General features: G+C 38.8%; 2 protein-coding genes across 3 annotated transcripts in view; both read right to left on the reverse strand.

The window, feature by feature from the left end:
• Positions 1-13,187, reverse strand: part of kcnn1b (potassium intermediate/small conductance calcium-activated channel, subfamily N, member 1b) — a 28,733-nt gene extending 15,546 nt beyond the window's left edge. Inside the window, exons 1-4 of one of the 2 annotated variants that reach the window (XM_061883348.1) lie at positions 10,246-13,187; positions 6,437-7,453; positions 3,724-4,146; positions 3,546-3,641 (exon numbers count right to left, since the gene is read on the reverse strand). In XM_061883348.1, the coding sequence (XP_061739332.1) occupies positions 3,546-3,641; positions 3,724-4,146; positions 6,437-7,438 (1,521 nt within the window). In that variant the 5' untranslated portion in view covers positions 7,439-7,453; positions 10,246-13,187. Of the gene's footprint in view, positions 1-3,545; positions 3,642-3,723; positions 4,147-6,436; positions 7,454-10,245 lie in introns of those variants that run through there. The other variant, XM_061883349.1, reaches the window with a different exon arrangement.
• Positions 13,188-13,320: 133 nt separating this feature from the next.
• Positions 13,321-22,696, reverse strand: ccdc124 (coiled-coil domain containing 124). Its single transcript, XM_061883351.1, has 5 exons — positions 22,606-22,696; positions 21,744-21,921; positions 19,143-19,335; positions 18,950-19,055; positions 13,321-14,060 (listed from the first exon to the last, which is right to left on the reverse strand). Exons 2-5 carry the CDS (start codon positions 21,900-21,902, stop codon positions 13,856-13,858), a joined length of 663 nt encoding a protein of 220 aa, XP_061739335.1. The 5' UTR covers positions 21,903-21,921; positions 22,606-22,696; the 3' UTR covers positions 13,321-13,855.
• Positions 22,697-27,443: the final 4,747 nt, after the last annotated feature.

Here is a 27,443-nt window from a genome sequence, read left to right on the forward strand (position 1 = left end):
TAACTTTGGCTGTGGTGCGAGCGGTAATACGAGAGAGAGAGAAGGTGCGAATCTGGTAACAAATGAAGGAAGAATTAATTCCCAAGAAAAACAGCACGGGGTCTATCGTTTGGCGGTGGTTTGGCTTCAAGTAGGAAGATGTTGAACAGACAACCGTAATTTGTCAAGTCTGGGGCAAAAGCATTACTACAAAAAGTAGCATCACTGCCAATATGTAGAATAATTTGAAAAGTCACCCGCTAGAGAATGAAGAGTATTTGAAACTCCGGATGTCAACATCTCTGTTCAGTGCCACACCAACAAAATGCAGAGGCAACCATTTTCACATCAACACCGTATGAAAAAACTAGTCAACAACAGAAGATAACGTCCGCAGGAACCTAGCACATAGGGAAGGACATACACTATTTGATTTCCTATTATGCAACTCATTTGTATTTGACACTTATTGAAATATCTTGTGTGACATCATGCACAAAAGTGCACTTTATTGGTTTTAAACTATTGTAGTGGCGTTCTGTACAAAAAGTGCACTTTAATTTAGCGTTGTTTTGATGTCATCTTAGTGACATCATGCACAAAAGTGCACTCATAGCTTGTTTTAAAATGTCTGACAATCTTGCACTTTCTGTTTTAAAATGACATGAATGTTATAACTGTTTAAAACTACAGTTTTGGTCAATTGACTTAGTTGTGATTTCCCTCTCTGCATGAAAGTTTAATATGAGCATATATTGATGCAGTATGAACGAGAATGTTTTAATGTAGACACATAGAATCATCATACTTCTGTGATTCATTCAAGGCTAAGGCAAAATTTCGAGATATATATCATATCGTGACATGGCCTAAAAATATTGAGATATTGAAAAAAGGAAATATCGCCAAGCCCTATATCATATTGACCCGAACATAAGACAACCTCTCTTTTTCAAGACAGATTTTTTTCTCATGGCATTCAATCAATCGGAATTTTAACTGTTTGGTTTGTCTTAGAAGACGTTTCGTTTCGCCTCTCTTCCAAGTAGGCTTATCAGTTCATGCTCATAGACTTACATTGGTCAAATCTAGTCATAGACTTACATTGGTCAGATCTCGTCCTAAAATTACATTGGTCAGATCTAGTCCTAGACTTACATTGGTCAGATCTAGTCCTAGACTTACATTGGTCAGATCTATTCTTGCGGCTGGTGCCAAAATGCCAAATATTTATACTCCAACACCAGGAGGGTGTGCCTGGGCAAGGATGATTTCATAGTGAGGAAGACAACAGTAATTTTTTTTTTGTTTAAAAAAAAATAATAATAATAATTTCAAGACAAAACCAGACAATTTGAGCATCAGTGAAATCATATTTACTATATGGGGGAGAGATATTTACATCACAATCACGATTCTTATTAATTCCCGATGCTAAATAAGCCATAATAAAAAAAAATGATTTAATGGAGGAAAAAAAACTTTTTTTGTTTGTTTTTTTAAAATAGAAACTAATATTAAAAATATGTTTTTAGGCCTTCTACATGCAACCAGAAATTGCTTTTCTAACCTGCAACCTGTTTATAAAAAGATGAGACAAGAATCTATTCTGAATCGAATAATCACCCCAGGAATCGGATTGAATCATTTGGTGCCCAAAAGATTCACACCCCTAATGTTTACTTTGTACAGTAATGCCTCACCACATCATGGTTCAAATATTTTTTAAAGCATCGTCCACGTATTTTGTATTGGCCTCTATTGTGCTCCCGCAAAGTTTTTCTTTGTATCTTGCATTGAGCAATGAGAGCAAAAGTACCAAGTCAAATTATTTTTGTGTTAAAACATACTTCTGATTACAATATACAGTATGAGACCAAACCAATCACAGTGCGCCATTCAGTATTATGGCTATAGGCCATTGATTGGCTGAACGAGTGCAAAGGTGAATGGAGGGACTCCAACTTCACTGAAATTCATTAACCACCGTCACTCGGAACCAATTAACAGCGATGAATAAGGGTTTGATGGCTCTCCTATTGTATATCTTGAAAGACAAAACTTTGTGTCATCTTTGTTGTATAAATGACAATGTATGTTGTTAATGTTAGTGGAGATGTCCGATAATGGCTTTTTTGCCGATATCCGATCTTCCGATATTGTCCAACTCTTAATTACCGATTCCAATATCAACCGATACCGATATATACAGTCTGGAATTAATACATTATTATGCCTAATTTTGTTGTGGTGTCCCGCTGGATGCATTAAACAAAGTAACACGGTTTTCCAAAATAAATCAACTTACGTTATGGAAAAAAATGCCAACATGGCACTGCCATATTTATTATTGAAGTCACAAGGTGCATTATTTTTTTTAACATGCCTCAAAACAGCAGCTTGAAATTTGGGATATGCTCTCCCTGAGAGAGCATGAGGAGGTTGTGGTGGGTGGGGTTTGGGGGTAGCATATTGTAGCGTCCCGGAAGAGTTAGTGCTGCAAGGGTTTCTGAGTATTTGTTCTGTGGTGTTTATGTTGTGTTACGGTGCGGATGTTCTCCCGAAATGTGTTTGTCATTCTTGTTTGGTGTGGGTTTACAGTGTGGCGCATATTGTAACAGTGTTAAAGTTGTTTATACGGCCACCCTCAGTGTGACCTGTATGGCTGTTGACCAAGTAGGCTTTGCATTCACTTGTGTGTGTGAAAAAACAAAGATATTATTTGACTGGGCCGGCACGCAAATGCAGTGCCTTTAAGGTTTATTGCCGCTCTGTACTTCTCCCTACGTCCGTGTACGCAGCGGCGTTTTAAAAAGTCATAAATTGTACTTTTTGAAACAGATACAGATAATTTTGAAACAGATACCTATAATTTTCGATAGTACATTTTAAAGCATTTATCGGACATCTCTAATTGTTAGAACCGTATTTCCTTGAATTGCCGCAGGGCATATAGTATGCGCCTGTCTTGAATTACTGCCGGGTCAAACTCGCTTCCCAAAATGATTAGCGCATGCTTAGTATTACCGCCTGGTCAAACTCGTGACGTCACAAGTCACCCATCCGCTGTCATCATTTTCAAAATGGAGGAGGCTGATTTTAATTTGAAATGGCATAAAGGTAAGAAGATTAAGAGCTATTCAGTAGGATTTAAGGTCCAATCTTACCTCACACTCAAATTTCTACCGCATGCTTTGGGTAAGCGCAGGAGTGAGAAGAGGTTTTAAATTAATTAGCGCCCCGGCGGCAATTCAAGGAAATACGGTATCAACATTTTCTTTTTTTCTCATCGCAATATATCTTTTACCCATTTTTTCTTACATTTTTACTGTTCTTTTCTTCTCCCCAGAATTTGGTGCAGGCCAACAAAACTAGAGCTGCGGGCCGCAAATGGACTTTGGACTACGCGTTTTATTCTATTTTTTTACAGTGTAGTAACAAACATGCATAAAATCCAATTCAAGTTTGAGTCAAAAAGTACTGTATAATAATTGTTTTACATAAATAAAGTGTGAAAAATAAGTTTAAAGCATAAAAATTTACAGTAAATGTGTCTAACTACTTACTTGTATTTCCCTGGCATGGTACATTACAATGAGACCCAGTAGGATAGCAGTAGAAACACTAATAAGGCCTTTCAGCACATAAGAGTACGTGGAGTCCTGTAAAAAGGGCAAAAGTATGGATAAAGTGGGCGTTCCATAGATCGTTGCACAAATGTTTTAAAAAAGAAATACTGTATACCTTGCTGTAGAATCCTCTGGACAGCTCAGTCTCAATCACCATGACGACGATGCCGAACATCCCACAGACCAAGGCGTAGTCACTCAGCTGTTTACGCTTGCCAAAAAGAGCTCTGCGCTGACCCAGCCTGAAGCTGATGTCCTTCTTTTGTGGTACGTTACCTTCCTCCCTCGGTATGTTCTCACTGTTGGCCTTGCTTGAATCCTCCCTGATGACTTTGGAGAAGGCATCCTCCAGGAGGGCGCTGTGATGAAGCTGCTGGCCTGGCTGGAGTTCTTCGTAACTGGATCTTAAAGTGTCATGGCTGGCCACGGATCTCGCCGCGTCCCCGTTGCCTAGGACGCCACTTCCTCTGACCTCAGAGGGCGTGGTGATTTTAGGAGAGCAGTGTTTGGATCCAATGAGATGCTGATGAGTGTTTGTCTGCAAAAGAGAGGACAGACATAACAGGACACTGCTGTAATATTGTGGGGAATAAAATAGAAAAACTGAGACTAACTATGTTTAATATAGCCTAATGTGTGATGCAAAGCTCTTTATTTGAAAAAAATATTTTTTCAACGTTATTTAATTGTTAAAAACATTTTAAAAAATGTATATTTTTTATGCAATACATAAACAACACATTAATATAGATGAATTGGAATGTAACTTAATAGAGTGTATGCCTCCAGCAAGGATAAATCATTCAAAAAATAAAAAATAAACATTTTAGGAGTGCATTATTTGTTTGTCCATTCGTTTGTTAGTTAAATAGCCACCCATTGCTGTTAATACTTTTTCGCACACTCTAGGCATTCTCTCGATGTGTTTCAAGAGGTAGTCAACTGAAATGGTTTTCACTTCACAGGTGTGCTTGAAGTTCATCGAGAGAATGGCAAGAGTGTGTAAAGGAGTAATCAAGAGCAAAGGGTGGTTATTTTGAAGAAACTAGAATACAAAACATGTTTTCAGTTATTTGACCTTTTTTGTTACGTACATAACTCCACATGTGTTCATTCATAGTTTTGATGCCTTCAGTGACAATCTACAATGTAAATAGTCGTGAAAATTAAGAAAACCATTGAATGAGGAGGTGTGTCCAAACTTTTTGGCCTGTATGTATGTATATATATATATATATATATATATATATATATATATAAATAAATTACAGCCTGCTAACCTTCAAACAAAACAACCATATCACATAGGGAACACATGCAATGACCGTTTTTGCCCCAAGGGGTACACAAACAAGAGTTAAACTGTGTATAACTGTACAAGTGTACCTGATTAATGCATGTATTGCTTGTGAATAATCACCAGTTAAACTTTTACTTTTGCCAGCCCTAATTTTTAAGCCAGAAGCGTGTTGATTTTGGGCCTATTAAGCATAAAATCCCAACAAAAGTCTAATTTAAATATAATTTACTGTACCTGACTTTGTCATGGTCTCGTTCCCTCCTTTGCTAAGTCGTGGTGGTCAAGTTCACACAAGTCTTTTAATATCTGCCATGTTATATATAATTGCCCGAGATCATTTTCATTGCATTTTGGCGGTTTAATGGAAGTTTAACTCATTTATGCTCATCAAGGCTCTGACAATTATGCTCAAGTTTTTCTGGTGCCATCTGGTAGTTAAATCGCGCAATTACCGTATTTTTCGGACTATAAGTCGCAGTTTTATTCATAGTTTGGCCGGGGGTGCGACTTATACTAAGGAGCGACTTATGTGTGAAATTATCAACGCATTACCGTAAAATATCAAATAATATTATTTAGCTCATTCACGTAAGAGACTAGACGTATAAGATTTCATGGGATTTAGTGGTTAGGAGTGACAGATTGTTTGGTAAACGTATAGCATGTTCTATATGTTATAGTTATTTGAATGACTCTTACCATAATATGTTACGTTAACATACCAGGCACCTTCTAAGTTGGTTATTTATGCGTCATATAACGTACACTTATTCAGCCTGTTGTTCACTATTCTTTATTCATTTTAAATTGCCTTTCAAATGTCTATACTTGGTGTTGAGTTTAAACAAATACATTTCCCCCAAAAATGCAACTTATACTCCAGTGCGACTTATACAGTATATGTTTTTTTCCATCTTTATTATGCACTTTCGGCAGGTGCGACTTATACTCCGGAGCGATTTATACTCCGAAAAATACGGTACATCAACTACTAAATGTTCTTTTTTTATTTTTTTTGGAGTTTAAGTTTATTTCGAACATGCAAGCATACAACATGATACATCACAATTTCCAGTTTCTCTTTTCAACATGTTTGAAAAGGAGTAGGAAGAAGCAGAGCTAATTTAATCCTACCCCTTTTCTTTTACATAACAGTTGCTAAATTTTTTGTTCACTTCCTGTTCTCAATGTGTTTTTTGATCAACAAAGAATGAGATTAATTTGATGTTAACGGAAAAAGCATAGTAATATACCAGGATTACAGTTTGTTAAAAATAGTAGTTATAATGGGAGTCAATGGGACCGAAAGATTTCTTAAGAGTAAGTGTGTGTACTTTAATGTTGTATCCTACTCTACCAACATTGGTAGAGTAGGATAACATTGGTTAATCTGCGTTTATAGATGATTAATGCGATACTTTTTTGTGATTAATCACTGGTTACATTTGACAGACCTATTTATTATGCCTGACGTGTGTGGATTTTGGGCCAAACAACTTTCAAACTTACATATCAAAACATACTTTACCTGACTTTGTCGTGGTCTTGTTGCCTCCTCCGCTAAATCGTGGTGGTCCAGTGAGGTATATTGACCGGTAGAGGACGACTGGACAGTGTGGTTAGCAGCTGGCGTAGACGACCTCTTGACGCGTACCGTCCTGGTAGGATAGATGGATGAGAGATGGCGACACTTGAAAATGGAGGACGAATCTCCATGCGACCTCAAGGTCTCAGTGCCGCTGACAGAATTGCGTGTGTGTTGCTTTTCCCGATGCTTGGTGGCGTCTCTCCAGGTGGGCTGTCCAATGATGGCAGTCTGCGAGTGTTGGGGTAGCGTCTCAGAACTATCACTGGTGTACAGCGGGATGTTGAACAAGTTGGAATTGGTGTCTTTGAGATGATTGCAAGCTTGTTGTGCCAAAAAGCTCCCGTGTGAAAGGTTTTGGGTAACATTGAAGCTTTGATTTCTATCATGCGGGAAAACTTGGCTGCTTGCGGAGAAGAACTGCGACTTGGGTACAGGGGAAATGCTTGTTTTGTGCGAGAGACAGCCATGGCCTGAAGTGTGATTTGACTGTGGTTGAAAGATTGACGCTCCCGATTGATCGGGACAGGAACAAGCACATGTGTCATTGATGTTTGGATGTCCTGTGACGCCACTTGATGAATCACCCCCTTCGTTGTTAACCTGGCCACAAAGCAGCAGCCAGTCTTGATTACTCAGCTGTGATATGGTCATGTTGTCAGTCTGCAGCTGGGACATCATCTCACCACAAACTTTTGGGGACGGAATGACGCCATTGGATGTTTCATGGGGTGCTGAAGGAGCACAGCACAGACTTGTCTCCTGCGTTGGCGACGTTGCTTCCATGAGGCTTCCCGAGTATCTTTCACACACCCTCTCTGGACTTTTGGTCGGGGGCGACGGACCTCTTGAAGAGCAACGCTCACGGTCGCCATCACGGAACAACTGACCTGTGCTGTCCAGGCGGCGGGTGGCATTGGTGGGTTTAACCAAAATCAACCTCATGGCATCCCTGCACAGCTGAAACACAATAGCACGTTTTTTTTCACATTCTAGTAGCGCCTTTAACCCATCACAGCATGCAAAAAAATCCCATCAAATATCCATAAATCAAAAAGGTCAAAACGCAAGTCATCCAACAGGCACATTTTTCCTGAGAACTCACACAAACTCCACAATGAGCCTTTTTTTAATACGAAACAAATGGGATCTAAAATGACAGATGAAGTGAATGATCTGAAATAAAAGATAATAATAATAACAATAATAATGAAAAAATTTTTTTATATATATATATATATATACATATATATAATACACAAAAATTAATATATTTATTCATATTACTAAAAATGAGTGAATCGGCTGAATAGTGTGCTCGCTGGCAAAATTCACTCCAAAATACACCCTGATAAAACTCATACCAAATTTTGAGCAGTAAATGACGAGCATTCAAATAAAACATTTTAAAAAATGTTCCTGTATGACATTATGACAACAAAATTGCATTTGTGTTCAAATATTGAAGTCTTTTTAAAGTTGATTTAATTCATGCGGGCGTGTAATAATCTGAAATCAATCATGATTAACCTAAATTTCAAAGTGCGATTAATCAGATTTAGAATAAATAATTGACAGGATATAAATTGATCTATAGTTATTATAAACTTTATTTGTATCATATTTTGATATATAGTTATAACCTTTATATTTATATCATAGTTTTTAATAATTGTAGGCTATATATATTAGTGCTCTTCAACATTTAATTTTTAAAATCAGATTTATCACATTTTAAAATTTAGATTAATCCAGTTCTTCATAAATATTAGCAATGGCAGTGGAGTGGGTGTAAAACCAGGGAACACACTTTATCAGTGTCATGCAGTATCATGCTTCAAACCACGCCTTTTGGTCATGCCCCCTCTGGGGACATTTTTTTTAACCCTCCCTGCCCCTACAAATTGAAAATGATTGAGAATCTGATATTATTTATGTATTTATCCGTACAAACCTACTCCTTTTTTCAGTTGCTGGCACCAGCACCAACATACCAACGAGCTGAAGACTTTTGTAATGTTTTTTCATGCCCCTACAACACCTTATCGTTCGTGACCTGTAATACCACGGATTTTCTTTCCCATCCGATACTGGGTAAATTCAGACTGCAATACCGGTCCCATACTTTGTGAAACTATACCTAATATGTCTGCCAAAATTAAAAAAGTTGTGTGTTTGCAAATAATAATATACCTATCTAAATACTAATATACTTAGTCACCTATGACACAATGTTTTGTCTTTAAATATATAACAGTTAATAGCAATTTTAGAAAAATAATAAAATATCAAAATAGCCCCCACATACTTGACTTTAGGATGCGATCCTTGGTGGAAAAAGTTTAGAAACCCCTGATCTAAATTATTAGAATCTCTCAAAATAAAAATACAATTATTTAAACAAAGTTTAGGTAGTTAAAAAATACAATAACACTATCTTATTAATTAATTTGAAAAATTACAACAACTATAATAACCACTGACTAACATTAATATTGTTGTGTGGACATAATTTTTGACACTATGCAGTTACACAATCATATTATTAGTATTATTTTTTTTCTGTTCTTACATTGGAAAATAACAGTAAAAATGTAAGAAAAAAAAAAAAAAGAGGACAAAAACTTGAGGTTAGAGTGTCCGCCCTGAGATCGGTAGGTCGTGAGTTCAAATCCCGGCCGAGTGATACCAAAGAATATAAAAATGGGACCCATTACCTCCCTGCTTGGCACTCAGCATTAAGGGTTGGAATTGGGGGTTAAATCACCATAAATGATTCCCGGGCGCGGCACCATTGCTGCCCACTGCTCCCCTCACCTCCCAGGGGGTGATCAAGGGTGATGGGTCAAATGCAGAGAATAAGTATGTGTGTGACAATCATTGATACTTTAACTTTTTAACTTTAAAAATGTAAGGGAAAAAAAAAAGAGGACAAGAACTTGGTACGTAATGAGAAAGGGCTAAAACGTTCTAACAATTAATAATATACTTAGTCACAAATAATACAGAGCTGACAAAGTCCTGTCTTTAATGGGTTTTTCGCATTTAAAAAATGATATCTCTATCTCAATACGGCCCTTGCATACTTTGACTTTTTAGTTTGCGGCCCTTGGTGAAAAAAGTTTGGACACCTCTGAACTAAAGCATTTTGGATTTAAGAAACGTTATTAGAGCATAAAGACCTGGTATCGATATTTCAGTATCGTTTCGCATATCCCTACTTATTGTATACTTGTTCCACTATTTGAGAAGCACTGTTTTAAATAAATAAAAGTAATACATAATTTATTTCCTGAAGCAAAACTGAAATTGAAAAAAAAATTTAAACTTCAAAGTACGCTTTTGTAAAGTGCAAATAATAAATGTGTAGCAAATCGTTATTTAAGGCACTCATCTTGCCGAGCAGGGTGTTAAAACATTTTGACAAAAGCAGATGTGACCCCTTTAATTTTGTTTGTACACTAAACACAGAAATCAAAGAAGGCTGACATAATAATAGTACAGGTCCATCAGTTTATTTTATTACACAAAAATAAATATAGAATGATTTATTATAGGACATATTCTAATTAACTTTGACAGACCTCACAATGAATAAATATAGCCACCTTGCCTATAAATTGATATTAAAAAGTATACACCGGCTTTAAATAGTTGCAATAAAACCCAAGTTTCACAACTGAGGGTACATCTATATTTATAGTTCAGTTTTTGAAATCCATCAAAATGAAAAATCCACAGGTGATCCTTACCGTCTATTTGGTCTTTTACTCGAGAGTTGTAGAAGAAGGTTCCCGCATGAAGGTACACCAGAAGCAGAGTGCCAAGAAGAGGCGAGGGAGTGGGTGCTTCCTCCTGTCTGCAGACTTGATAAAAGGTACTTTGGAGATGCTCTCCTTTGAAAGTAGTGATTAGAATTCAGTCTGAAGAAAAGGAAGGGGGGGTGGGGGCTTGGCAGCTGGCTTGGTCATGCAAATAGGTGGCAGTGGGGTGGAGCAGGCGACAGGTTAGGATGCAAACAACGGCGTGACACATCAGACAGTGGAAGAACAAGATCACAGATATCCGCCAGGACTGGATCCACTGATCCCCACAGAAGACCCGCTTGCTTTCAATGTAAAACGGGGCAAATAAAAGATCAGTTGCGCTTTGTTATTGATGCTTCGCGGTTCAAAAGGCCTCTTATCTGCTCCGACACAAGAGCACGGCTGCACCAAAGTGTCCAATGTTATATCGGCTTCGAATAAATCAGGCCAGTGAGCACAAGGTCTCTTTAGATGTCTTAAAAATAACAAAAAAATGTTGGAGCATAAATAAATCCCTGAATAAAACTGACACTAGATGTTTTCATTTTGTTTCCTTTTGACAAACGACAATAACAACTAAAAACATGAAAAGCAAATTAACTTTTAAGAGTGCTGAATAATTGACAAATATAGTACTAAGTTAGCAACACTGATCCATCCTGCTATGTCTTCTTATTCTCTGGCAGACAAGGCGCATGTTAGGAAGCAGAGTTACGATAACATCTACTGTACAGAGTAAAGGCTGAAATACGCTCATGCATCACGTACAGTAACTTGCATCCCGTTGACGTCGCCTTTATTGGTTTATAGAGGCAGTGTTTTCCTGAGTGAGCAACCACAACTCTTGTTTGCTAGCTATTAGCTTCCTGTGTGTAGTAGTTGTAGTAAAAAATGGTGAAGAAACAATACCATGAATTGATTTACATGGACCCGGAATTAAACAAGTTGAAAAACTTATTCGGGTGTTACCATTTAGTGGTCAAGTGTACGGAATATGTACTGTACTCTGCAATCTACTAATAAAAGTTTCAATCAATCAATCAAAGACTGAAGTGACATCAAAATTTCTGTTAGATCTGGAACTCCATCCATCCATTTTTCACCGCTTATCCCTTTCGGAGTCGCTGGAGCCTATCTCAGCTACAATCGGTGGAACTAATTATTTTAAAACAATGGTCATCTTATATTGTATATTCTATTACGAAATTGGAGGAGAAAACGCTGTGCGACCCCCAAAGGAGTCGAGGCCGAACAAGAAAACTCAGGAATGATGTACGAAAAAAACCAACCAATCACAGCTTCGCGTCACCGGTGATGAGAGGCTATAATTTTTTGGAGGTGCACGTAAAGGGTCAGCCAGATCGACCACGCAAGCTCCATTCCCAGACAGTTATAATGTGTTCATGAGCAAGGAGTTTAACAAATAGCGGCAAGTCTATTAGTGGCTGTCCAACATAAATAAATGAATGTATGGAAAACAAAAATATCTGAAATAAACAAGACAGACCACGAAAGGGACAAGCGGTAGGAAATGAATGGATATTATTGTTTCTTGGATAAAAACAATGTAACTTGAAACAAGCATAATAATCTGCTGACAGAACAATACATAGGCTTTGCTAAAATGCTCGCAATAAAAAAAATATATATATATATTTTATTGTTCTGTTGGGAGATTATTTGAAAACATGGTAAGTAAATTGGCCCAACATTGAAGTAGCCAACTGAAAAAATGTAATAAGTCAATGTAACTTTGTTAAGCTTACCTATGAAGGTTCTCATTAAGCTTATAGCATAAATTCAACCATTTTCTTTGTCTAATAATGTCTTTAGCCAGCTTAGCAGTACTCACTGTCAACCACTTGGCATGAAGCAAAGCAACAAAGCCTGAAAGTCTGCTGCCTCAACAGCCTTGAGTTAATGTTGCTGTGCTGTAGAAAAACAAAACAATAATAAAAATGTGAGCAGCAGCAACACTGCTGTGGAACGGATGAAATAAAACACTTTCAGGAAAAAAAAAAACATTTCATTTAAATATATATAGTTGTGCTCATAAGTTTACATACCCTGGGAGAATAAAGGATTTATTGGCCATTCTTCAGAGAATATGAATGATAACACAAAAACCTTTCTTCCACTCATGCTTAATGGTTCTGTGAAGCTATTGATTGGCAAACAACTGTGTTTACTCTTTTTAAATCAAAATGACAAAAGAAAGTACAAGAATGACCCTGATTAAAAGCGTACATACCCCAGTGACTTTGATCTGATAACATGCACAAAAGTTGAGACAAACAGGTTTGAACGGCTAATCAAGGTTCCAATCCTCACCTGTGACCTGTTTGTTTGTAATTAATCTGTGTGTATAAAAGGTCAGGGAGTTTCTGGGCTTCTGACAGACCATTGCATCTTTTATCCAGTGCTGCACAGATGTTTCTGGATTCTGAGTCAGGGGGAAGGCAAAATAATTGTCAAAGGATCTGCGAGAAAAGGTAATTGAACTGCATAAAACAGGAAAGGGTTATAAAAAGATATCAGAGGAATTGAGAATGTCAATAAGCAGTGTTCAAACGCTGATTAAGAAGTGGAAAATGAGGGGATTTCAGCCACAACTGCCAGGAACATTGTTCGAGATGCAAAATAAAATCCACAAATAACTTCAGCTGAAATACAGGACTCTCGGAAAAATTGGGGTTGGCTGTTTCAAGATGCACAATAAGGAGGCACTTGAAGAAAAATGGGCTGCATGGTCGAGTCGCCAGAAGAAAGTCATTTCTGCGCAAGTGTCACAAAGTATACATTACTCCAAGCAGCACAGAGACAAACCTCAAAACTTCTGGAACAAAGTAATTTGAAGTGATGAGACCAAAATTGAACTTTTTGACCACTTGACCATGCAGCCCATTTTTCTTGAAGTGCCTCCTTAAATTCTCCCAGGGTATGTAAACTTATGAGCACAACTGTATATATTAAAGGTTGGCTACAAAGGGAACATGAAAAAAATACAATTTTTCAATCAAGTTAGCTTGCACCATTACATATTCCATTTAATGAGAGATTAAATCATTGGTAGCTAAGGCAGGGTGTCCGCAGCACCTCAAATGTCCCCATCCACTTGTCTCCTAATTTCTAAGGACAATAAGAATAAAACTAAAAATCACGGCAAACTAATCACCAATGGCCACACAGTCTGTTGGAGGAGATAAGCTAAATTCAGCCACTCTGACACATGGTCAAGAACTCAAGAATGACCGTGTGTCTGAAATATGCTTAAAACAAAAGGACCTCACCTTTAAACTGAATGAAGAACTTAGAATGGGGAATTCTCGTCGCATGCCTAAATTTAATAAGTTAGTATGGAAACATCTGAAATCCAACTGTGTCCAACAATGACGTTGTTTAGCGTGTCAGATGAAGATATGCCCTGTTAGGGAACAGAGTCCTCTAGAAGAAACAATTATTATGATGTTCCCTGTAGCAACACAATTTAGGATGAATGAGGACTCCAATGTGCGAGAGACAGTTTTCAATAGAATCTAAAAGTAAGGTGGTGCCTTCACTTGGAGTTGTAAACGGCAAACTTTTGATTCAGGGGGTTTTCGGGAGCCTTTGTCCACTCTTTCTTCAGCTGCTGCTTCAGCTGAGACAATCTCATGTTGGGGTTTTCCATCTTTAATCGAGGCATGTTGGCTTCCTCGTAGGCAGTGAAAGCGGCTTTCAACCTGCGCTCAGGATGGCGGTCCAGGTCCTCAGGCAGCACGCTGAAAGACAGGAGCAGTGGAACATAAATTGATTTACGTGGACCCCGACTTAAAGAAGTTGAAAAACTTATTCGGGTGTTACCATTTAGTGGTCAATTGTATGGAATATGTACTGTAATGTGCAATCTAGTAATAAAAGTTTCAATCACTCAAACATGCTTTCTTAAAATATGTAAAGGAAATCCCCAGTTTGGCCCGACTTGAGATGTGGTAAAATTGTGGATGATTGATGAACCTTTTGTTTGCTTTTGTGCACTGCTGCACCATGTTGTGGGCATTAAAAAGGGCAGTTGTCTGTGTCTGTGGCTTTTAATCAATATTTTCATGTGCATTTTTGACTGATTTTTTTTTCTCTCGGGAAAAAAGAACATTTGATTTGTACTGTATTATATTTCCGTTAAGTGTGTGTCAAAAAGTTCAAAAAACAAATGTTTAAAAGAGAAACATACATAGTCGACCACTTGTGTTGTCAAACATTTTTAGACCCGCGGTGGTTGAATCACGTCCCATTTATGTCGACTGGCTCCAAAAGAATAAACTCTTCAAGTTGCAGTACACCATGTTTATTCCTAAATAATAAAAACTGCCCACTTTAAGTTGATGTTAACACACATAGTCGCCCGCTTGTGTTGACAACATTTGAGACCTAAATGGGGTTATTTTTAAGAAAGAATATTCCATTTATGTCGACAGTATATCAACAAGGTCAACTAGTCCCATCCCACCTTGTTCTTCTTTCAAATGAAAAATGAACGCTTTAAGTCGACATACACAAGCATAGTCGACCGCTTGAGTCAACAAAAATTTGAGACACAGCATTTTGTTTAGGTCTACAAAATGTCTGCAGTATATGAATTTACGCATCAGGTCCTGGTCCACCGCATTTTTCTTGTGACTAAGAAGTGCACTGTCAAAGAAGACATCAACATACTGTATGTAGTCAACCGCTTGTGTTGACAAAAATTAACACCAGAGGGAGTTATTTCCAAGAAAAAACGTCCCCTTTATGACAGTCTTCAAAATACCAACAAACCCATCAAGTCCCTGTGCACCATGCTTTTTCTTTCACTAAACAATGTCCATTTTTAAGTTAACATCAACATACACAGTCGCCCCCGATTGTGTCGAGAATTTTTATAAGACCCAAGGGAGTTTAAAAAAAATGTCCCATTTATGTCTCAGTCTCAGTCCCTTAAGTTTCTTCTTAACACAAAAAACTGCCCACTTTGAGTCGACATTGACACATGCTCCCTCGCTTGTGTTGGCATAAAATTTGAGACCAAATTGGGGTTATTTCTGTGAAAGAATGTTTTGTTTACGTTGACGGTATATATAAAAAGAGTCATCAAGTCCCAGTTCACCTTGTTCTTCAAAAAAAGGCTACAGTATATCAATAAACTTATCAAGTCCTGGTCCACTGCATTTCTCTTGTGACTAAGAAATGCATGCTTTAAGTATTATTATGAATAGTTTTTATTCTAATTACGGTCATCCATCCATTCATATTCTACCGCTAATACCCTTACGGTCAAATAAGCCCAAATAGCATACAGAAATAAAAAAAGCATGTAAACAAACAGCGTGGGCCTTAATATTTGCACTTTTTGTAGATGGCTGTGCGCGGGTATATCTGTGATATGTTAAAATGACGCCAACATTGCAGAAATGCTGACAACACTCCAGATAATGGTGTGCGTTTTGTTTACATTCGGGTTCGGCAGCATGTTTTTCGGTAATCAAAGTATTTTTTCGGTATTTATCACAAATAATAGGCCATATATATATATATATATATATATATATATATATATAAATTCATACTGTAACGACCAGCTGATGTGCTGGTGGGGTAATGTTTAATATTTGTTTGTTTTGGATTTGAGGTCAGTTTTTCCCCAAATTTGCAAACACACGATGCAGGAAAGGTGATTGGCAGAAAATGAAGATTTGCTGTTGTGTGCACGGGGAAGTGCGCACGAACAAACACGAAAGTGTTTGCACGGGAGGTCAAACCTGTCGGAACGGTACCGTTTGTTATTATAAGATTGATAATACAAATTAAATATAGCGTTGAACTTTGTGTCATTTCTTTTGGGGACTACAAAACATCTCTTCAAGGTGGTGGTCATAAAAAAGCTGTGGTGAAGCACCACATTCAATGGGGGACGGCGTGGCGCAGTTGGAAGAGTGGCCGTGCCAGCAACCTGAGGGTTCCTGGTTCAATCCCCACTTTCTACCAAAATCTTCACGTCAGTTGTATCCTTGAGCACGACACTTTATCCTTGCTCCTGATGAGTCATGGTTAGGGACTTGCATGGCAGCTCGCGCCATCAGTGTGTGAATGTGTGTTTGAATGAGTGAATGTGGAAATAGTGTCAAAAGCGCTTTGAGTACCTTGAAGGTAGAAAAGCGCTATACAAGTATCACCCATTTACCATTAATTACATTAAGGGGTAACCCTTGGTCGCCCGCTTGGGTTGACATCAAATTTGAGATAAATAAAACACTGTACTTAAATAATTAATCAAATAAAATTAATTGCACATAAAAGGTAAATAAACATTGTACTTAAATAAATACTAAAATAGAGTTGGGTTGAGTGATAGAAATGATGACGTAAGTTAGTGTCTTAATTGGTTATTTTGGCATCGACTATGGCCAAAAGTAGTCGCATTGTAACGACTTCCGTTCTGTCTAATGAACCTTTGATAACGGCTAGATTCACATCATTACAATATTTGATTAAGTCATTATTTGGCATAGCATACCATATCTTGAGAATCACTGGTCGAAAGTATTTCAAGGATCACTTTAAGTCGTGGTCTATTGCGTTTGTCTTTTTACTAAAAAACGCATGAATAGCGAGTAACTAGAGAAAGAAAATAGGACAGAGGGGTTTGGCAGCACTTCATTTTGTACAGCACTGATCTCGGAACAATTCGAAAGAATGTTAGCGCAGTTCCCTTGTGGTATAAAAGCAATCCACTCTCTATCCACTCCAACTGACAAATGAACTTAGTAGGCAAGACTCTAAACTGTTGATTGTGTGCCACTTCATTCATGCTCAAGCAGCACATCTTTTCAGCATGCTTGTCTAGTTCCTGGTGTACTCTTGTTTGCTAGACTGTCTTTTCCATTACATAGATAGTACTTCATTGATTCCTTCAGGAGAGTTCCCTAAGGAAATTTAAATTTCCAGCAGCAGTGTACAGAATTGAGATCGAATTTAAAAAGTAAAAATTAAATAATGGGGGTATAAATGGAAACAAAACAGAAAAATATTACAATAAAAATAAAAAACAACAATGAGAATAAAAATATTACAGTAAAATAAGAATATAACAAGAGAAACTCGGCTATAAACTTGGTTAGAAAAAAGTATTGCACTGTTATTGTTTTGCATCCCCTGCCATCCGAGTAACCCCCCTCCCCCCAGAGAGGAGCTGTACAGTCTAACGGCGTGTGGGACAAAGGAGTTTTTGAGTCTATTAGTCCTGCACTTGGGATAAAGCAGTCTCGCACTGAACAGGCTCCTCTGGCTATTGATAACGCTATGCAGAGGGTGACTGGCATCATCCCGGATGCTCACTAGTTTTTACACAGTCCTCTTCCCTGCCACCGTCACCAGTGAGTCCAGATTTATTCCGATCTTAGAACCGGCCCGCCTGATCAGTTTCTCCAGTCTGGAGCTGTCCTTCTTAGATGTACTCCCACCCCCAGCACAATACCATCCACAGGAGTTTTTTACAGATGTAAATTACTATTCACATTATCAACAAGCAACTATTTTTGGGTTGTGTTTCAGTGCTATTTCATTCACAACGCCCACCTTCTTCCTGTTAACATTCTTGCCGCCACCACTGACCAATTGGAGAAGAGAGTAATGTGACAAGGCTTGCTGTGACGCATGTTGGTACACAATCGTACAAATGACTCAGTTGAACTGAGAGTGACCTCAATCTGCTCAAACTGACAAATAAAGCCATTAATTTTGGACCCGAAAAATATGTTGTCATACAAAAGTCTTATTATTACTATGTGACAGAGGTAGTAAACAGTAACATTTTAAAGCTATTATCTAGACCAGGGGTCGGGAACCCAATATGTTGAACCAAATATTGGACCAAAAATACAAAAACAAATCTGTCTGGAGCCACAAAAAATTAAAAGCCATATTACATACAGATAGTGTGTCATGAGATATAAATTGAATTATGAGGACTTAAAGGAAACTAAATGAGCTCAAATATAGCTATAAATGAACCATAATGATGCAATTTGTACATACAGCTAGCCTAAATAGTATGTTAGCATCGATTAGCTTGCAGTCATGCAGTGACCAAATATGTCTGATTAGCACACTCCACATAAGTCAATAACATCAACAAAACTCACCTTTGTGCATTCATGCACAACGTTAAAAGTTTGGTGGACAAAAAGACAGAAAAAGAAGTGGCATAAATCACATCTGAGAAAGTCAGAGAAAGTTATGCATGTAAATAAACTACGGTGAGTTCAAGGACCGCCAAACTTAGTAGGACAAAACGGCGCTCGCCAAATACTCGAATCAGTGAAGCATGTTTAATATAAACAGTGTGCTTTATAGCAATTAGGGAGGTTTGTGTCATGTCTGTCCTCCTACAGAGCCAAATTAAAACAAAATATATGTTTTTTTCCCCTCATCATTTTCATTTTTCCTATATTTTTGAAAACGCTCCAGAGAGCCACTAGGGCGGTGCTAAAGAGCCACATGCGGGTCCAGAGACACGGGTTGCCGACCCCTGATCTAGACGATTATTGAAGTTATTAATCAAATGACAATGTTGCAGTAATCTCTAATGCTGTTTACATCCACTGATCAATAAGAAATTGGAGGGAATGATTGGTACCTGAGCACTGCAATGGCATCCTCTATCGTTCTTGCTTCTGCCGTTCCTTCCTCTAACACAATTCTGTTCACATTTTCTTCCAGCGGAGTCTCTAGATGGCTCTTCTCTGGAAGTACCGAATCATTTGAAATTGTTTGGTTATTAAAGTGTGTATCATATCTGACTTTAATAACAACGTCGTCTTGGTGCTTACCTTGTGGTTTAAGCTCCCGAGGCTGCGGCACATTATGAATGGACTCCTCAATCTGGGCTCGAGTCACTTTTCCACCTGTACTTCCGCCCTCCTTCTGGGCTTTGCCTTTAATTCTGGCATTTTCCTCATCCAGAAGTCGCTGAGTTTCCTTCTTTCTTTCTAACATCTCCATCCTCCTCTTCTCCTTGTCGTCCTTGAAAAGGTAGAAGACTTCTAACTCACTGGTACTGCTCCTTTAAAGTGTTTTATTTAACCATTTACACAATACAGACACTGTGTAAAGTATTTGGCAATGTGGTTCGAGGGAAGGAACGGCTGAGAAGAACAGAAACTCAAACAGAAACATACAAAACTACTGAAAAAGCAGCATTGCACTGATCATGAGAGAAGTACACAGTTGAACCAATTTACAAGCCCCTGAACTTTTCAAATGACAAACTTTTAGATGAGCTAAATTTGCCTCCATGTGCGAATCATGTCTCTGTGTATAAATGCTTCATTCAGTCATTCATTTCTATAACGCCTGCAGGCAAAAAGCTGGACGCAGTAATGAGGAGGAGGCGCAGCCTTACACGTCACTTGCTGCACAAGAAGCACTCGCTAGTCCAGACTTGGGCAAATGGCACATTATTTTATCTCAATGTGGCCCCAGAGTCAAAAAAAATGCCCAGGTCTGCGCTAGTCACTGTCAGTGCTGCAACGTGTGTATATTTTCTCCCCCATTTACCTACTTTTGTCTATTTTGCTAGCTCAACATGGGTCCAACAAACCAGCTTGGAAAGAAGGACGGATTCGCTGTGGACTAAAAAAAAAACTATTTTCGGTGTACAAATCCTGTTTAGGAAATATGTGTTCCAATACATTTTCACACATCATTTATAATTTACTACTCTGCATTAAATACAATCAAGTAAAGAAGCGGATTGGGTCAGACACTTAAAGCCGTGTTACTGGGGCTCTTTTCAGCTATAAGTGCTCTGCAAGTCTCTCCATTTTATTTATTTCTCATGAAATGTTGAGATGTTTATACAAAACCCAAAACCATGTTGTGTAAATCCTAAATAAAAACAGAATACACAATTTGCAATTATTTGCAAATCCTTTTCAACCTATATTCAATTCTATAAATTACAAAGATAAGATACCTAACACCTTCGAACTGGTAAACTTTGTTATGTTTTGCAAATATTAGCTCATTGGGAACTTAAAGCCTGAAACATGTTTCAAAAAAGCTAGCACGTGTCAAAAAAGACTGAGGAATGCTCATCAAACACTTGTATGGAACATCCCACAGGTGAACAGGCTAATTGGGAACAAGTGGGTGCCAGAAAAGCAGCTTCTATTAAATGCTCAGTCATTCACTAACAAGGATGGGGCGAGGGTCACCACTTTGTGAACAAATACGCTATAACAACATTTCTCAACAAGCTATTGCAAGAAATTTAGGGACTTCACCATCTATGGTCCGTAATATCATTAAAAGGTTCAGAGAATCTGGCGGTACTGCATCAAACACCGACATCACTGTGTAAAGGTTATCACCACATGGGCTCAGCAACACATCACAAGACCACTGTCAGTAACAACAGTTAGTCGCTACATCTCCAAGTGCAAATTAAAACTGTACTATGCAAAGCCAAAGCCATTTATCAACAACACCCGGAAACGCCGCCGGCTTCGCTTGGCCCGATCTCATCGAAGATAGACTGATGCAGTGTGGAAAAGTGTTCTGTGGTCTGACGAGTCCACATTTCAAATTGTTTTTGGAAACTGTGGACGTTGTGTCTTCCGGATCAAAGAAGACAAGAACCATTTAGTCTGTTATAGGCGCAAAGTTCAAAAGCCAACATCTGTGATAGTATGGGGGTGTATTAGTGCACAAGCCATGGGTAACTTACACATCTGTGAAGGCACCATTAATGCTGAAAGGTACATAAAAGTTTTGGAGAGACACATGTTGCCATCCAAGCAACGTCTTTTTCATGGACGCCCCTGCTTATTTCAGCAAGACAACGCCAAGCCACATTATGCACGTGTTACAACAGCACGGTTTCGTAGTAAAAGAGTGCGGGTACTAGACTGGCCTGCCTGTAGTCCAGAGCCGTTTCTCATTGAAAATATGTGGCGCATTATGAAGCGTAAAATAAGCCAACGGAGACCCCGGACTGTTGAACAACTTGAGCTGTACATCAAGCAAGAATGGTAAAGAATTCCACTTTCAAAGCTTCAACAATTATTTTCCTCAGTTCCCAAACGTTTACCAAGTGTTGTCAAAAGGAAAGGCAATTTAAGACAGTGGTAAAAATGCCCCTGTGCCAACTTTTTCACAATGTGTTGCTACCATTATATTTGAAGTTAATGATCATTTGCAAAAAAAAAATGTAGTTTCTCTGTTCAAACATTAAATATCTTGTCTTTACAGTCTATTCAATTAAATATAAGTCGAAAAGGATTTGCAAATCATTGTATTCTCTTTTTATTTACCATTTACACAACATACCAACTTCGCTGGTTTTGGGGTTTTGTAGTTCATTATTAAGTACAACTGATCCATGGAGTTTCATTGAAGCGAAGATAGAACAATTGATAGACGGTGCCTACCTTTCTCTGCTCTTTTTTGAGTACATGTTTGTCAGTTTCCTGCCACAGGGCATCATCTTCCTCCTGCTTCTTGCGGGCGTCAGCAACTGCCTTGGCCTCCGCCTTGCGGGCTCTGGCTGTTACCGCCTTGGAGTTCTCACCCTGGAACTTCTTTGGCATCCCAGCAGCCGCTGTTCCGCTGACAAGACAAGGGAAATAACTTCATCAGTAGATACAGTGGGACATCTTCGCCCAGATTGATGAAACCACAAAATCATGTTTTTCAAACTAATTTTTCTTTGTCTGTTCTTGCATCTTGAGCAATTTTGCATTGTAAACTACTACCATTCAGTGCCTTGTCAGAAAACAGCAAGTTTTGCTAAACGTATTGAATAGTTAAGTTTAGAGATGTCCGATAACATCGGCCGATAAATGCTTTAAAATGTAATATCTGTGTTGGCCCTGTGATGAGGTGGCAAATTGTCCAGGGTGTACCCCACCTTCCGCCCGATTGTAGCTGAATAAGCGGTAGGATTGGATGGATAGTGTATACATACAACAATACAGATTATTTCCAACATTTGACAGTGGTTAAATGGTCAAATGTACCAATAGGGTGGGCAAAGAAACATAAAACTATATTAGTACATAGTTCCACAATATAGCCATCATACGTACAAATTAACAAACAAATAAGCTTACGAGTAAAATTTAAATATAAATACATGGTTTCATGGACTAGCTCCGGCTAGCGGGTGCTAGCCAAATAAATATGACTCGTTGCACATTAAGTAAAAACTGTCCATCCAATTAGTTGTAGGTCCCTCTCTATTTTGAAAATACTGACATAAATAGAATTTAGGAGGCAGTATTGTATAAATACCAGTTTTAGAAGAAATTCAGGTGGTAAATAGACGGCAGCACCCTGACACCGCCTTCTTTCAAGTAGTGGCGCACTCGGATGACGTCAGAACCACCCTGCTCTATTTAACCTGTCATTCTATTAAATATTTGAATCGCGTATGACAGGGGTGTCCAAACTTTTTCCACTGAGGGCCACACACGGAAAAATTAAAACATGCGGGGGCCGTTTAGATATTTTTCATTTTCAAACCATAACAAAATATATGTATTTTTTTTTTACCTTTAGGGCTCCCAGGGACAATAGTGCAGTGGTTCTCAACCTTTTTTCAGTGATGTACCCCATGTGAAAATGTTTTTAATTCAAGTACCCCCTAATAAGAGCAAAGCATTTTTGGTTGAAAAAAAGAGATAAAGAAGTAAAAAAGGCGAAGTGAATTATATTTATATAGTGCTTTTTCTCTAGTGAGTCAAAGCGCTTTACATAGTGAAACCCAATATCTAAGTTCCATTTAAACCAGTGTGGGTGGCACTGGGAGCAGGTGGGTAAAGTGTCTTGCCCAAGGACACAACGGCAGTGATTCGGATGGCGGAAGCGGGGATCGAACCTGGAACCCTCAAGTTGCTGGCACGGCCACTTTACTAACCAAGCTCTACCGCCCAAAAATACAGCACCATGTCATAAGTTTCTGACTTATTAAATTGTATAACAGTGCAAAATACTGCCAATTTGTTGTGGTCTTTCTTGAACTATTTGGGGGAAAAAAGATATAAAAATAACAAAAAACTTGTTGAAAAATAAACAAGTGATTCAGTTATAAATAAAGATTTCTACACATAGAAGTAATCATCAACTTAAAGTGCCCTCTTTGGGGATTGTAATAGATATCCATCCAGATTCATGAACTTAATTTTAAAAATTTCTTACCAAAAAAAGAATTAATTGATTGATTGAAACGTTTATTAGTAGATTGCAGAGTTCAGTACATATTCCATACAATTGATCACTAAATGGTAACACCCGAAAGAGTTTTTCAACTTGTTTAAGTGGAGGTTCACGTTAATCAATTCATGAAATCTTTAACATCAATATTTATGGAACATGTCCACAAAAAATTTTCATTTTTTATGTAACGCTTATAGTAAATTTCTATATCAACTTCAGGTTGATATAAAGTTAAAAAAATAAATAAATAAATAAATGTTTTATGCCTTTTCAGTCAAAGACAACTTTGTTTTTTTATAGTAAAACTGAAATATGCAGTATTTCCCCCATTGCCCAAAACATTAAGAAAGCAATGTTTGATCTGAAGTAATTGGAGCCCTAAAAAGATCAATAATGCAGGACACTATTGATTTGAATGTATTATTATTCCTGAGTAATCACAGTAAAAAAAATAAGATAAAATCCCGCTAAATATATTTGGGATCCAAAAGGTCATCCACTCATAAAGTGATACATTTTTATTATTATCTGTTTTACTTTCAAAACTTAAGTTACGAGATCAACTTCAGATATATCTGTCGATTTTACGTTTGAACTATTACTTTATTGGTTTTATGCTCTTTTGTCAAAAAAAAACACTGTTTTTATCTGGCAGGGGTCGGCAACCTTTACCACTCAAAGAGCCATTTTGACCCGTTTCACAAAATAAAGAAAATAATGGGAGCCACAAGACTCTTGAAATTTATAATGAAATAACACTGCATACAGAGTTTTTTTTTTTGCTTTGTGCTATGTATAAACCAGGGGTCTCAGACACGCGGCCCGCAATTAAATATAAAGATTTGATGTTAGTGCGGCCAGTGAGTTTTATATGAATGCCCCTCATTAGCATCACGCATACAAACCCTCCCGATTCGTCCGGGAGACTCGCGGGTTACAGAGTGACTATTCCGTCGGACGTCTGCTGAGTAATTCCCAATCAACAAAAATAAGGGCGTGCTACGATGGCACTGTCTTTAGTGCCCTCCACAACTTGTACGAACAGCTTACCATTCAGGTCACATGTTGTATTTGGCTCATGCAGACGCACGTATGCGACTGCAAGGAATTCTTGTTCAACAGCCATACAGGTCACACTGAGGGTACCAGTTTAAACAATTTTAACACTGTTACAAATATGCGCCACACTGTGAACCCACACCAAACAAGAATGACAACCCATTTCGGGAAAACATCCGCCCTGTAACACAACATAACAAATACCCAGAATCCAATGTATCCCTGACTCTTCCAGGCTACATTATACACTCCGCTACCACCCCCCACCCCCAACCCCTCCTGCGTCCGTTGAGGTGGGCAGGGTTGGGGGGGCGGGGGTGTATAATGTAGCCCGGAAGAGTCAGGGAAACATGGGATTCTGGGTATTTGTTCTGTCGTGTTTATGTTGTGTTATAGTGAGGATGTTCTCCCGAAATGTGTTTGTCATTCTTGTTTGGTGTGGTTTCACAGTGTGGCGCATATTAGTAACAGTGTTAAAGTTGTTTATATCACAACCCTCAGTGTAACCTGTATGGCTGTTGAACAAGTATGCCTTGCAATCGCTTGAGGATTGTAATAGAGGTTTCACACAATACGTGACCGGTCGGCACGCACATAGTGTTGTGTAACAGCGGGCATTATTACATGCAACAGAAGATGTTATGGGTATTGCCACCACGGCCCGCCCTCAATTTTGCTGTCTGAGTGGAAATCGCAGTATGCATACCTTGAACAATTTTAGGGAAAGGCACTGAGATCAGAAATCTCCCGGTAAATACGGGAAGGTCGGCAAGTTTACAGCTGTGCCACACCAGAGTGATCAAAGAGCCGCATGCGGCTCCGGAGCCGCGTGTTGCCTACCCCTGTTATATGGCAACCACACAGTATATGCACATAATATTTTCCACAAAAAACATAATAAAGTTAAATATTTGAAGTAATTGGAGCCTTAAATAGTTCAGTAATTCATTATTTAAAAAATGTTTTAACTTTTTTTTTTTTAGCATTGGCAATAAGAGCAAACTAAAGAAAAAGAAAAGAAAAACAGCCTGCATGGCAGCTTTGTGTCAACATTGCACCCTTTCCCCGTAAGATTTCACCTCATTCTACTTTTTTTTGTGTGGCAGGTTCCTAAACAATTAGTTGCGGGCCGCAAATGGCCTCCCGTCCGCTCTTTGGACACCCCTGGTGAGAATACTCAACATTTTGATATTCGTTCATTTTAACTACAAATGTTACACACATTGGATAACATCTCATTATTCTAATTATATACAATGGTGTTTTTGACAAAGCAGGAGCGCGTAAAAGAAAATAAGTAAGCATCTTACCTTGTTTAGAATGACACTTTTGACAAGAATTACTGTAGCTTCCACTCCAGTATAGTCGGTGGTCATTCGCTAACCTGATAATAATGCCTGTCATGGCAGCAAAGTCATTATCTTAATAAAATAGTAATCATCTTAACACGGGACGCTGAAAATTGACGTCACAGATAAGAGCTGGGTCGTTCGCAAAAGATCTGGGTCTTAAGAGTTGACCCTTGAATCGAATTCATCCATCCATCCATCCATCCATCCATCCATCCATCTTCTTGCGCTTATCCGAGGTCAGGTCGCGGGGGCAGCAGCCTAAGCAGGGAAGCCCAGACTTCCCTCTCCCCAGCCACTTCGTCCAGCTCTTCCCAGGGGATCCCTAGGCGTTCCCAAGCCAGCCGGGAGACATAGTCGTCCCAACGTGTCCTGGGTCTTCCCCGTGGCCTCCTACAGGTTAGACGTGCCCTAAACACCTCCCTAGGGAGGCGTTTGGATGGCATCCTGACCAGATGCCCGAACCACCTCATCTGGCTCCTCTCGATGTGGAGGAGCAGCGGCTTTACTTTGAGCTCCTCCCGGATGGCAGAGCTGCTCATCCTATCTCTAAAGGAGAGCCCCGCCGCCCAGCGGAGGAAACTCATTTCGGCCGCTTGTACCCGTGATCTTGTCTTTTCGGTCATGACCCAAAGCTCATGACCATAGGTGAGGAGGCAAACGTAGATCGTCCGGTAAATTGAGAGCTTTGCCTTCCGGCTCAGCTCCTTCGTCACCACAACGGCTCGATACAGCGTCCGCATTACTTAAGACGCCGCATCAATCCACCTGTCGATCCACTCTTCCCTCACCCGTGAACAAGACTCCTAGGTACTTGAACTCTTGCACTTGGGGGAGGGTCTCCTCCCGAATTCATCCATCCATCCATTTTCTACCGCTTATTCATTTTAGGGTCGCGTGGGGCGCTGGTGCCTATCTCAGCTACAATCGGGCGGAAGGCGGGGTACACCCTGGACTGAATCGAATTCAATGAGCTTCTTTTTTCTGTTAAAGCTGCGCGAGATTGATCATAATGGGTGGTGGCCGTTTCTGTTGACATTGAGCAGAAGATGGAGCATATTTGCCAACCTTGAGACCTCCGATTTCGGGAGGTGGGGGCGTGGTTGGGAGCGTGGTTAAGAGGTGAGGAGTATTTTTACCGCTAGATTCACCAAGTCAAGTATTTCATATATATATATATATATATATATATATATATATAAATACTTGAATTTCAGTGTTAATTTATTTCCACATTTACACACACATAACTCTCATCTACTCATTGTTGAGTTGAGGGTTAAATCTTCCATCCTTGGTTTTCTAACCATGTGCATGTACACTAGATGGCAGTGTTGTTATGTTTAAGTGTCACAACACATTGCTGTTTGACGGACAAACTGCTTTAGGTAGACAAATTCGGACTGCTGTTGTTGTGTGTTGTTTTACCACGCTGGGAGGACGATAATGAAACTACCTAACAATAAACCCACATAAGAAACCAAGAACTCACCCTCAATCATTCTA

This window comes from Nerophis ophidion, linkage group LG22 (genome assembly GCF_033978795.1).
Source record: "Nerophis ophidion isolate RoL-2023_Sa linkage group LG22, RoL_Noph_v1.0, whole genome shotgun sequence".
Classification (NCBI taxonomy): domain Eukaryota; kingdom Metazoa; phylum Chordata; class Actinopteri; order Syngnathiformes; family Syngnathidae; genus Nerophis; species Nerophis ophidion.